Source organism: Fundulus heteroclitus, chromosome 5 (assembly GCF_011125445.2).
Source record: "Fundulus heteroclitus isolate FHET01 chromosome 5, MU-UCD_Fhet_4.1, whole genome shotgun sequence".
Taxonomy (NCBI): domain Eukaryota; kingdom Metazoa; phylum Chordata; class Actinopteri; order Cyprinodontiformes; family Fundulidae; genus Fundulus; species Fundulus heteroclitus.
The window spans coordinates 34682628-34695873 of record NC_046365.1 but is presented as its reverse complement, the minus strand read 5'-3'; the positions used below and the strand labels follow the sequence as shown (position 1 = coordinate 34695873).

Below are 13246 nucleotides of genomic sequence, written 5' to 3'. Positions count from 1 at the left end.
GGCTTTTAAACTTTAAGACTTGAGTTAAATGTTTTGAGTCTGTTTCGACAGACCCCACACAAATAATTTGCTCGAATTTTGGCCCATTGCTTCTGATAAAACCAGTGTTACTGAGTCAGGTTTGTTGGTCTCCTTGCTTTAAAACACTTGGGCTTTCTCGTGGCCTCTCCAAAGCACTGACTTTGCTTACCTTAAGCCACTCTGTAACTCATTTTGACAAATTCTTAGGGTCATAGTCCATTTGAAAGACGCATTTGCCTCTAAGGTTTAACTTCCTGGATGATTTATTGAGATGTTGCTTCAATATTTCATGTAATTTGTAAAATATATCTGTCCTTCCAGTTGCAAAAATCCCACACAACGTGATACTGCCACTCCTGTGCTCCAGAGGGGGCATGGTGTTCTCAGTTTTGCGAACGTTCCTCTTTTTTCCCAATAATGTCAAATTCCTGCAGAAATAAAGGTTTTTGTCATTGACTGAAATTGCAAACTGTCTGTCTTTTTTATGTTGCATTTGGAGTTGTGGCTTCTTCCATTATGAGTGGCCTTTCGGCCCATGTTGGTATGGGACTTGTTTCATCTCCAGGACACAAAAACGTCTGGGTGTCGAAATTTCTCTTTCTGATGTGGTGACTGATTACCTTCGGTTTTCCCGTTATGTCACATGAGAAAGCAGAGTGTTTGCTGAGTCAGAATATATCCACAGGTGTGCCTCTTTTTAACTCAAATATTGTGAATCAGAATCGTACAAAGTCGTGACATCAGCGTCTGAGCTTTCCTGAATATATCTAAGTGTCTGAAACGTTCTGAATCTGAAGAAAAGAACGGATACTAGCAGGGAACCCATAGTAGGCTGTTTCTTTCCAGGTATATAAAAAACAAAGCTGAGATGGGGCGCCTATAGCAGACTCATCATTATGAGATCTCAGCCTGGAAATATCTTCTTGCAGGAGAAACTGGAAAGCTCTGTAGAGAAGAGAGATGCCCAACCCAACCAGCTTGGTCTGTTATCACCTACGCCTGACAGACTGGATAATAAAATACATCTTGTGTCAATTCGTAAATTATTTTGTGTCATTGCTTTCCCTGAAATGTAGGATTTAATTCTGGCACTGTAGATTGTAGGCTTAACAATACCTTACTAAAAGTGTCTTTAAATACATTCAAACACGACTACGTGTAATTTTTGTTTTTAGTGTAAACCATCAGTAGTATGGGTCAAATTTTTTTTTTAATAATGGCTGAAAATGGGCAACATACAATGAAACTTTGTTTTTAAACTGAGGTATTTTAGTATTAAGGACTTTGTTATAAAAATTTAATTTGACACTTGATTTGAGGATGGTGAGGGACTCACAGTTATTAGTTATTTGCTTTTTGTTATGGGGGGTGGGGATTAATCATGGATATTCATTCTCTTTTTTTTCTGGGCAGAATGTTGCCTCTTTCCCAGACAAACTACAAGATAATACTTTTGTTAATCCTTTGGGATTCAATTACACGGTTGCCTTTTAACCCAGAAAGGGTTTTGAGAAACATTGCTGCCTTTTTAAGGGGTCTTTGATGCACTGGTTGCAGTTACGTAGTGTGTGCTGACCTAGATTTTATTAAATCCTTAAGAAATGGATGAATAATTGCAGGAATTTGACTTCAGACGGTTTCCTTTTCAATGTGTGAGAAAATCATTTTGACCCACAAAGCACGCCTTACTTTTGAGGAACTCTGCGGTTGGGTGTGTGAATAATAGAGCCCTTTACAGTAAAACATTAATAAATTACAGGCAAATAACAGACTGGTTATTATGTATCGCTGCTTATTTAGGAGAGACGCCAACAAAAACAGAATAAAAACAAGAACCTGTAATAAAGACATTTTAAGCACAACTTTCATGCATGTAAGTGTGTGTATATGAAGCATCAAATAAACTAAGCAGGATAAATCTGAACACAAAGCCACACAGAGTAATGCAACAGGAAAGAGGTCATCACAGAAAAGCCTCTTCATATATGGTAAAAGATTCTCCAAAATGTGTAGATACCAAACTGTCAACTTCTTCTGCATGTTTTAGCATGAATCACGTAACATTCGTCCGAATCTGTTCACCATCTCTGGCCTCCAGCTGAACCCTGATGTCGCAATAAAACAAACCTTTGCCCTGCGTCCTGGAGAGGATTAACAGCTCTGGATCTATAGCCGGGCCTAATAAGGGACCCCGCAAAGACTCTTTAGGTTTAACTCCTCCTCAAACCAAATGTAAACTGTGGAGTTTTTGTTTTGTTTTTTCAGAAAGAAAAACGTTGTCGTTTATGGACAGAAAGACGTTCTACTCAAAAGCTTCCAGTAATAACAGTGATGCTGCATTGTTTTATAATGTATTGGATAAAGATTATGAAATTAGTGGCGCTACTACATTCTAAATAACATTGCTTTTGCTTAATTTTTGATTTTTTTCCTTGTAGCTGGATTGGTCTAAGAATGTATCCAGGTCTTTGACGTGCTGTCCAGATGAAGTGTCTATGACTTTATGCCAAAGAAAGAAAGAAAGAAAGAAAGAAAGAAAGAAAGAAAGAAAGAAAGAAAGAAAGAAAGAAAGAAAGAAAGATGGACAGGTTTCCACCTGTCATTTCCACACCATTGGGGAAGTTGAGAAAAAGTTCAGCACTGTTTAGGTTTATGGGCCTTGCAGTTCATTCTGAGGTTAGATGGTTTTATATCCATCCTGATTCCACATAATAAAAGCAGGTCAATTAAGGTAAGATTTATCAATTAATGTCAACACAGAGCCCACAGATGAAGCCTTGTTGTTTGATCTGATCTCATAAAAAGATGTGTGATTACCAGGAGGCACCAGGAAGAATTACAGCTGGGTGACCGTTTATTAAAACGATAGCTTGTCGAAACTCTGCAGAAAACAAAGCAGTGCATAGATAAAGTCAGTGTACGTCGGGCTTAAATGGAATAAAATGGGCTGGAAACAGTCAATCTGTGCAGAATCAGGCGGTGATAATTACAGATGCAAGGTGTTTGAGACAAACCTGTAAATAAAAGTATATTATACTTATAAGAGAGCAGAAAAACATTTCTATATTAAATGGAGTGACTCCTTGAACCGACAAGTGCATCTAATTCTGATGTGTTTTTACTAGAGTAGAGAAACTGTATGTAACAGTGTTGCAAACGTTTCTCAGTTATCCCATTAGGTGGCAAAAACACATTGACGGAAAAATAAAAAGAATTAAAAATGTACAGTCCTGCTTTTCCAACTAGCTGAAGAACTGGAATCCAGGACCAGGAATCTGGACGTGCAGTGAGCGCCTTGCAGGGACGTGCAGAGACCGTTGGAGGGGCAGGTGCTCAAAGTTAAAAGAGGGCACATGGGCCACGGATTTAAAACACGATACAGAAACATACCTTGCTATACATCCGGCTGAAATGTACCAACCTATACTATGAAGAATGTAACATGGAATCAAGGGTGTAGGTTTAATTTAAACTTCAACCCTAGGGACACTTCATTGGTCTGACATCATTGGTCCTACGCAGTATGCATGCTCCTATTTCTTTATGCTTGGTTTGAGCGTCAGGACGCGTTTCTTCTGTCTAAAGAAAAAAGCAGTATTTCTTGCTACATTTATACAAATTTTATAAGCACGACACACACCAGATGCTTTTTGTTAATCTGGTGGCCTAGTGGTTAGAGCATTGAGCTTGGGTCCCAGAGGTTCTGAGTTCAACTCCCACAGACTACCACTCTGGGTCCCTGAGCAAGACCCTTAACCCCGATTGCTCCCCTGGCACCGCACAGGTAACCTGATTCACGCCAGATGTACGCGAGTTCACTCACATATGTGAGTGAAGCTACGCGGAGCGACATACATCTGCCGTGAGTCAGGTTACCTGTGCGGTGGCAGCCCAGTGCTCCCCCAGGGGATGGGTAAAGATGCAGAAGTGAATTTCTCCATTGTGAGATCAATAAAGTTCAATTATTATTATAAATTATAAAGCAGCGTCCGATCTGATGAACGTTGAATTGGGGCTTTTTTCCCACTTTGAAAAAGTTTGCATTTCAACTTACCAGCAACAGAGACAGATGGTAAAAACTTATCAATTAAACCAAATATATTCAAAATATGTCTGTTATCTAGATATATCCTCTATTTTCTTTTGAAGATATGGAAATGTGGAGAGATAAACCCCACCCTTATTTTTTTAATCTAAGATACTCTGTCTGCATCATAAAACAGCAAAATTATACATTCAAGGGACTGCAAATACATGTACTGTATTTACTTTGCACTGGAAGTAGAAGCGTCACTGACACTGACAGCATTTCAAATACTAAATTCAAACTTCAACAAATGTACAACTGGGTTGTAGATGTTCTCCTTAGCCCATTTTATGTAATTTATCTTAACATTCCAAACACATTTCTTACATCATATATCTAAAGTGTAGACAACAGCTTCTCCTTACCTACATCCTCTGAGACAACTAATTATTTCCCTAACAATAGTGAGTTATCAATGTTTAAATGTGCAGTAAACCTTAATACATAAGGAGCATGGAGGACCCAATACAGTACTTTGAGTAAGATTAGTGACACTAAAACTGATCTGTTACATGAGTGGTTGTCCATTTCATCACTCAAATGATAACAACATACTATTGGTATATACTAGTAAGACTATTAAAGAACAGCAGATTAAACGTTAAGATATGTTAAGGCCTATATTAAATAAATTTTACGACAACATCAACAGATTAAATCATTTTTACTTTTTTGGTGTACCAAATTACCCTCGTAATGAAGTAATATTTTTTGGGCTAAGCCCCTGATGATAAGAATGTCTAGCTCTGCCCCTGGTTTGTATTAATTTACTAATGGACAGTGTGGAAAGCTTTGTACGATAAAAAGCAATGTAAATGGTGTTCCTCGGTTGTATTTGTCGTAATTCTAATTCTAGAAGTAAAAATAGAGAAATAAATAGCACTATCATTTTGTGAAATCCTAATTATGCTATTATAAATAAGCAAAAGTCTAAACAAAATATAGCAGTTGTTTAGGCAGCATATAGTCTTGTTGTGTTGTATATCATGTAAAAGAAATATCACCTGCTATTTATACCTGAACTGCATCAAAGGGTCAACAAAAAATGAAAGCAATAATGACAACGAAATATTGGTAAAAGGGAAACCCTCACCTTTTCTTTTTCAGGCAGCTGTGGCTAAGAATCAGAATTTTTAATAGTCTACAGTCTTTGCTTTTCCATCTTTCCAGCAGTCTTCAGAACTCCTGCCTGGCACAGAATATTTAGTTTTAGAAAACAGATTAGGTTTCTGTTGATAAATGCATTCTACTTCAGAATTAGATGCTATTTTGAGATGCTAACGTTGGTTACTTACAAGTTCCATAAATCAAAACTCTCCCGCCTGCTTCTTTACAGAACTGCACTCAGCAGCTTTCACCTATTTTACTGCAGATAATATTTAGTTTCTTAAATGGGACTAGTTTCGTAGCCTAGTATTGATTGTGGTAACCGGCCGCGGTATCCCTGTATGAATCAAAACTGAAATCTCAGCTCCAAGCAAGCACCCACACAGACACACTAGAAAACAGCCAATCAGAAAGAGGGAAGGCGGGATTTAAAGCAGTATAACCAATGACAGTGGAGTTAAACAGCACAGAGCACAGTCAAGTGTGCTGCAGATTTAAAGGGGCAGGACAGACCAGGCAGCGCGAGGCAGCGGAGAAGGGAGCTGCCAGAGGAAAAGTAGGGCAGAGTGAGGGCACGTTATGTGGATCATGTAACCAGCCAGGGTAGATCTAAATTATTATTATTTTGGACATGCAACATGCACACACACACACCAACAAACACACACACATAAATAATAATAATAATTAATAATAATAATAAAAAAAAAAAAAAAAAAAAAAAAAAAACACTGACAAAAGGGCACTTTGGGCACCAGGGGGCAAAGGGGCAGGTGCTCAAGCCCCCTCTGCCCCCCCTCTGCACGTGCCTGGCGCCTTGTGTCTATTACATTTTCAAAAGTTGCTGGCATCATGTTTTTTTATACACGCAACCGTCATGATTCTTTTTTTTTTTACAGTTTGGAGCAGACATTTGATTGCATGTATAGTTTTTCTCTAATCCTTGTACATCTGTCCTCCAACATTAACGTACAACTCAAACGAATTGGTTAAATGCCTTCTATCAGGTTCCACCTCGACTGCGAGTTTCTGTGGCCACCAACAATCTACCGATCATTTGACGACACCTCTAGGCAGAATTAGTTCACGGTTTCCTGACTCGGAGCGAACATTTAATGGTTGTCCCCAGATTTTCAGTGGGGTTGCGTTCAGGGCTTTTGGAGAAGGTTAAAGGTATCAGTTCAGAACGTTTTTTTCATGACGGTTTGGGATCATTGTTCTCTAAGAAAGCCCCGCTTGTCATAGTTTGGGTTTTGTTTAGTTTTGTTTTGGGACTTTTTGAGACTTTTCTTATGTAGTCTGTCACTTCTCAGCCACCAGCCACTACCCAATCAGCCACCACCTTTCTCTAAGATCAGTTCCACCTGTTGCCGCTAATTACTTTTCAACTCCGGTCACCTGTTCACTTACTTATACCCGCCTCAGCCTACTCTCCTCTGCCAGATCATTACGAACCTTTCTTCTCTTCTCTTCTCCCGACCACAACCCTATTCATGATATAAGGACCAACCTGACCTGTTCAGAGCCCATAAAAGTTAAATTTTTGTTAACATGACTTCTTGCAACCTTACATTAAATGTACAGGATTATAACATTCATCAATCTCTGTAAACTCAGCTTCAAAGTTTCTGGATTTAGTTTTGTCAACAGCTTCTCAGCTGCATGTGTGCTGCTTATTAATCAACTTAGCGTCTCTGTACAGAAAAGCAAGAATGTCTTGCAGATTGTAGGGGAAAATATCTTGTGTAATCCTCTGTAACGTGTTCTAAACTTCTCCTGAACAAGCAACCAGTGTTTATGCTAATACACAAACTGTTCAAGCAGTGACTTATTTAGCTGACGATTAGCTTGCGTATTTCAAAGTATGAAAGCAGGTAAGGCAGCACTGAGTAAAGTTATTTAGATGCATAGCAAGGAAATTGTGTTTTCAGTGTTTTATAAAAGGGATTGACATAAAGATAGTTGAACTCCTTGGCTTGAGACAGAAACTAACCCTCAACCTGCAGGGAGCATTCCTCCTTTCTCCTGTTGACCCAAACTTCAACAACCTGACTCTCTGCTCAGCTGTGAGCCCACTGTAAAATGCTCCAACACAGCCACATCATTTCCAGCATACAGACGGAATATAGTCAATAATTTTCTTTTTATTTCATATCTGGGGATTGTACAGGAGAATGTATCTTCACTTTCTTTTGAGAAAAATAAATCAATTATTGCGTCCCTCTTAAAGCTTCAGGGCTCTGTAGTTTTTCTAGGTGCGTTAAGTTATAGCCTGTTTTATTTTGTACTTTTACTCCCACTAGTGGTTAGAATAATTTAGAGCAGCCAACCTGTGGAAAAATTACCCAGATAAAACATGCATCCTCTCCTGAGATCCTTCTTTTTCTCTTCTTAATCTAATAAAACGGATCATCTCTGTTTGTTAAATGAACAATGTCACTTGATAAAGCAATAATTAGTTTGTACTGTTGACACTAATCCTTCTAGGTGTTGTATACTTACTGAAAAAAAAGTTATTCTCCCAGTAATAAAATAATAATATGACACAGAGCAGAAAAACATTTTGCTGCTGGGTGGGGATCAGGATCAGGGTTTTGTTCCTGGTGTCTCTTTGACCTGTGGGCTGCTGCTGTACTTTGCTGATGCTGTAAAAGTCTGTTAAGTCCCCATCTGGGACTGTAAGGCTATAGTTTTTCTGACCTGTGAAGTATCCCGGCTGAAAATTAAAATAAATAATATATGTTGAATGTCTGTGCAAATTCTTGGTCATCACAACAGCAAGCAGGCTTAAATGGGAAGCAACCAGAGTTTTACTCAGTTGTTTCTGAAACATTTCAACACCTATCCAGGAGTCTTTATCAGTTCTGGTGCCTCGCTCTGAGCAACCTGCAGTTGGAGCGTTGCTGTTTCTAAGGACATGGAGGCCCATCCTCCTAGGTGCATTCTCAGTCAGATGCAAATCAATGACCCACCCGTCACTGTCCTGGGTCATTAGAGACTATTGCTTGGTGTGAGTGGAGTACTTGGTCACCTGAATCCTGATGAGATGCTGATGTAATCTCTATGGATCGTTTTCGAGGACCGACCTGTAAACACTGGAGAGTTGGATATATGTTGAATTATTCAACTTGGTGCATGAGAAAAGGCCAAACAGAAAAAAAAAAACATATACATCTCAAGTAAGTTTACAGTAGATACTCTCCGCTAGTGTATTGATTCTTTAGAGAGTAAGTAGAAGCCTCTCAGAATTGGCCGATTAATGTTTATTTTCACGGTTACACGTTTGGTCGACACTTTAATCCAAAGCAACTTTTTTAAGATGGACTTTGTTTTGAGCTCTGAGAAGTTTTAAGATCATTAATATTCTTGAGAAGTAACTCGACAAAATTACAATATTTAATTGAAGTTCATCATCAGAGTTTAAGGAAAAAAAACTCTCTGGCAAGTTTTCTGGAGATTATCTGCTACAGTACAGATTGCCAACAGTGTCTAAATGGCAGAAGAAATCACAGACAAATAAGATTGTTAGTCCTGCAACAGTTCAAATACAGCAATATCTTCTCAATTCCTGCATAAACTCATTTACTGAATCTAAAATCCACAGTAGACCGTAAACCGAGGTATCATCTCTTTAAAAAGTTGCTGTCAGTTTTGCCAGTTTACAGTTAAATGTTATTATTTTTCTTGCTTTGGGGATAAATTGGATTTAGGTGGGTATAATATGTACAACAAAGCCAATCTGAAATTCAGATTTTACATTTCCATAAACTTGCTCCTTCAAAATTGCGCTCTTTCTGTATTAAATTCTTGATGTTTCACCCAAAGATGTGACGTTGTGGTGAACTGTGATTGATTTTTAGCCAGTGATGAGTCAGCAAACGGGATACCTTGTGTTCCAGCTTTAAAGGGAACAAGTCAGCGTTGCAGACAGCTAAAAAATCAATGCAGAGTAAAAATCTTAGTCAAGGTTTTCATACTTTTGTGTTCATCAGCAGACCTGGGAGAAACCAGATGCACCCTTACATGGCCATGTTCCTAATTTGCTAACAGCCGCTGTCAGTCAGACGTCGTCATGTCTGGTAATCGGCTCCCGTCGTACATTTGAGTCACAGTTTGACAACAACAAAGTGAGTGGGATGTTTGCACACGGATGCTTTATCAAAGGACCTTGTTCAGATAAATATCCGCGACTGCCGAGCGGCTCTTCACTACTCCGGGACACCAAAACTCACAACTGGTGGCCAGTTCAACATGGCTCTGTCACTTTTTGCCACAGCAGGATTTATCGTCCTACTTTTCACCTCCTCGTCAGCTGTAAGTCAGGAAGCTCCTGCGGTTTTGTTCTGTTATCAGTACAAACAATTTGCTGAATGTGGAAAGATTTAAAATGACCCTTTTTTTTATGTGCAGCAAATCAGAGGAGACAACCATGCAACGTGCAACATGAATGACGGCTTTGTAAGTATGATGCAGTGCTGCAGATGTGCATGCTGCTGTGTCACTTTTACCTAAATATAACTTTGTTCAAATGTTGTCTTCAAACAGGGAAAGTACTGCCCTACTACGTGTGGAGTTGCTGATTACATGTTCAGGTATTTACCAGGCGTGGATGAAGACCTGACTTGGATGCAGAATGAACTGGAGACCATTGCCAATTTAACTCAAGGGGCCGATGAAACGATTACATACATGAAAGACTCGGCAACAGCAGCCCAAAAGTCTTCCCAGCCTGGTAACTTTTTTTTTTTGTTGTTGTTTTTTTATTCAGGTTCATATTCTGTCATATTATTAAATAACTGTGTGCTATGATTGTGCTGCTAAGTTAATATAAATATGTTGTTTGCTTTATTAGCTCTCAGAAAAAGACTTTAACCGTTCGGTGCTTTTCTCTCAGATCCGTACTACAAGAAGTCCTCCAGTATGTTGGATGATGTCTTGCGGTTTGAAAAAACAATAATTGCACAAGAAGAGCAAATGATGTGAGTTACTCTCAGCCTTTAGATTCGTTTCCAAGAATTTGCGTTCCACAAAAAAATAAAAAAAATCCTCATGAGTAATTTTCAATTATGTGACTCTTTTTATAGGATTTTATTCCCATTTATTCCTTTAGATCTGTCCACTGGAGGAGATTAGTTTTTAGGAAATATTTTAATAGCAACATTTTTATAAGCAGCAGCATACAAACACATTGCTATATAATCACAAACGTTTAATCAAAAATTAATAATATATTTCCCATGAATTCTCCCGTAGATACTTTAGCTGACAAGTGACACAACTTTTGTTTTTTGATAATCAGTTGTTGTTATTTTAAATTTTTTACATTTTCTAATTGTTTACTTGTAATAATAATAATAATAATAATAATAATAATAATAATAATGATGATGATGGTGATTATAATTATTATTTTTATGTTATAGATGACATTATTTATTTTATTAATTAGATTAAATAGTTATGTGAATCATATTATTGATATTATTACTATGAATATATTATTAATGTTGTTTTTATTACATTTTTTATCTTTTTATGTATTTTAATAGCGCATACTTTGCGACGTTACATCATGTTGACTCTGTATTTTTAATTTGAAATACTCATGACCTCACATGATTCCCGTTCGTCCCCCTTTTCTCAGTGAACTTCAGAATTTAATCTCAGCCAACGAGAGGAGGATGGGAGACTTGAGGAAACTGGCCCTTCAGCTGCAGCAGAAATGCAACGAGCCCTGCAGAGACACGGTCCAAATCCAGCCGATCACAGGAACAGGTAGAACACAAACAGAGAGAGAGAGAGAGAGAGACAAAAAAAAGACACTCTGACACTCTGACCCTTGATCCCTTCCCATTTCACAAGAAATTTCTTAATCTGGCCTCTGCAGAACATGTGTCCTTGTTCAGTGTTTGGTCAGAGGGGGAAAAAATCGATGCACTGCTTCAAAAGCAACGGATCCGTGTTTACTTTGGATATTTGGATATTTTTCTTTGTGGTTTTTAAAGACTAAATCTTTTTAAAGTTTTGTTGTTTTTTTTGCAGTAAACTATACCTGTTCACAGAGTTTATGTTGACTTCTCTGTTTGTTTTTTTAATGATCAGACTGCCAGGATATTGCAAACAAAGGTGCCACCACCAGCGGTCTGTACTATGTGAAGCCGGCCAAAGCAGAGGGACAGTTCTTAGTCTACTGTGAGATTGACGCCTTTGGCCGCGGCTTCACTGTAATACAAAGGGTATGAATCCATTCTGTTGCTTTTTAATCATATTTTCAGTCATTCTTGCGGATTTAAAAAAAAAATAAAAAATTACATCATCAGTCCTGAAAGAAATAGTGTAAGTCTTGACTCTTTCAAATTGTCCCTGTCCACAGAGACGTGACGGCAGCGTGGACTTCTTCAAGGACTGGATCCAGTACAAGGAGGGCTTCGGCTATCTCTCCCCAGATGACACAACGGAGTTTTGGCTCGGCAACGAAAAGATCCACCTGCTGACGACCAGCTCAACCCTCCCCACCGTGCTGCGGATTGAGCTTGTGGACTGGGACGGTAACAAACGGTACGAACGCACAACCACCCACACACTCGCGCGTTACGTAAGCAGCGATGGCAAACACAACCCCCTAGAGGACAAAAATCAGCCCGTAATACCAGGTGACAAGAAACCAAAAACAAAGGCCCGTTTGTCTGCAGGTACGCCGACTACAACATGTTCAGAATCGGCTCGGAGGCCGACATGTACCGACTCACCTACGGTTACTACTTCGGCGGCGACGCCGGCGACGCCTTCGACGGCTACGACTTCGGGGACGACCCCAGCGACAAGTTCTTCACGTCGCACAACGGCATGCAGTTCAGCACGTCCGACAAGGACAACGACAAGTACGAAGGCAACTGCGCCCAGCAGGACGGCTCGGGCTGGTGGATGAACAAATGCCACGCTGCGCATTTGAACGGAAAGTACTACCAAGGTGAGAGCCGCTGACCGGAAACCGGCTGCAATGGCGAGAGGCGAGAGGCGAACGCCGCCGAGCAAAAAACTCTGTTCCGGGGAAGTTGAATCTGCGGAATCGTTTCAATGTTCTCTTCCGTGTGCTTCCAGGTGGCAGGTACACAGAAAAGGATGCAGGTGAGCACGGCTTCGACAACGGCATCATTTGGGTCACCTGGCACAATCGTTGGTACTCCCTGAAAGAGACCACCATGAAGATCATTCCCCTGAGCCGCATCGCCGCAGGAGGCGGACAGCAGGCCGGCGTCAAACAGTTTGGAGGACTCGGAGGGGTTTAAACACGAAAAATGTCCGCAGTCTGCTCTCCCCCTCCCCCTCTCCCACCCCCACAACTCTCTTATCATCTCAGAATTTAAAAGAGGCTTAAATTATCCTGTATCACCTCTTTGATGTTTGTGTATTATTCTCATTAGTTAACAGATGAGCAGAATATGTCAATCTGATCCAGCAGACTTCTGAGGCATATTTTACCTACTGAGCGTGATAGATGCTTGTTTTATATGAGGTCTTTAGACCTAATTTCTGTATATCTAAAAAAAAAAAAAAATCCAGCCACACTGTTAAGACGAGAATGTAAAAGCCAAAGTGCATGCAAGAAATAAATGGATGACATTTTATTCCTCTGTTTGGATTATTTCGCTGTTTGACGTCATTGTTGCAAATCAAACGTTCCTCGCTGTTTAGTTTATTAAAACTGTTAATAGTTTAAAAGGAATGTGCAAAAGGTTGCATGAAGGAATAAAATCACTGGAAATGCATTAAAATAAGCCCTACACTTTTTAGAATAGAAAACCCTGACATCATCAGAGTCATTCATAACTCACACATCTGATCTTTAAACATTTAAAACAGACCTCAAATTGAGATAAAAAAAAAGACACTGGAGTCTGTGATACCATTACTGCCAATACAGTTTGTGTGAATAACAAAGTACGCACTTGCTGCTTCCATGAGATTTATGCGATAGTCACCAGCTGCTAATTAAATTAACTTGAGTAGCCTGATACTAATCACCTTTAT

At 39.3% G+C, this 13246-nt stretch overlaps 1 protein-coding gene across 1 annotated transcript; it reads left to right on the top strand.

The window, feature by feature from the left end:
• Positions 1 to 9356: 9356 nt before the first annotated feature.
• Positions 9357 to 12821, top strand: fgg (fibrinogen gamma chain). The gene is made up of 9 exons (XM_012873881.3): positions 9357 to 9529; positions 9626 to 9673; positions 9761 to 9947; positions 10110 to 10194; positions 10860 to 10990; positions 11318 to 11451; positions 11589 to 11773; positions 11908 to 12185; positions 12317 to 12821. The coding sequence occupies exons 1-9, from the start codon at positions 9467 to 9469 to the stop codon at positions 12502 to 12504; spliced, it is 1299 nt and encodes a 432-aa protein (XP_012729335.2). The 5' UTR covers positions 9357 to 9466; the 3' UTR covers positions 12505 to 12821.
• Positions 12822 to 13246: the final 425 nt, after the last annotated feature.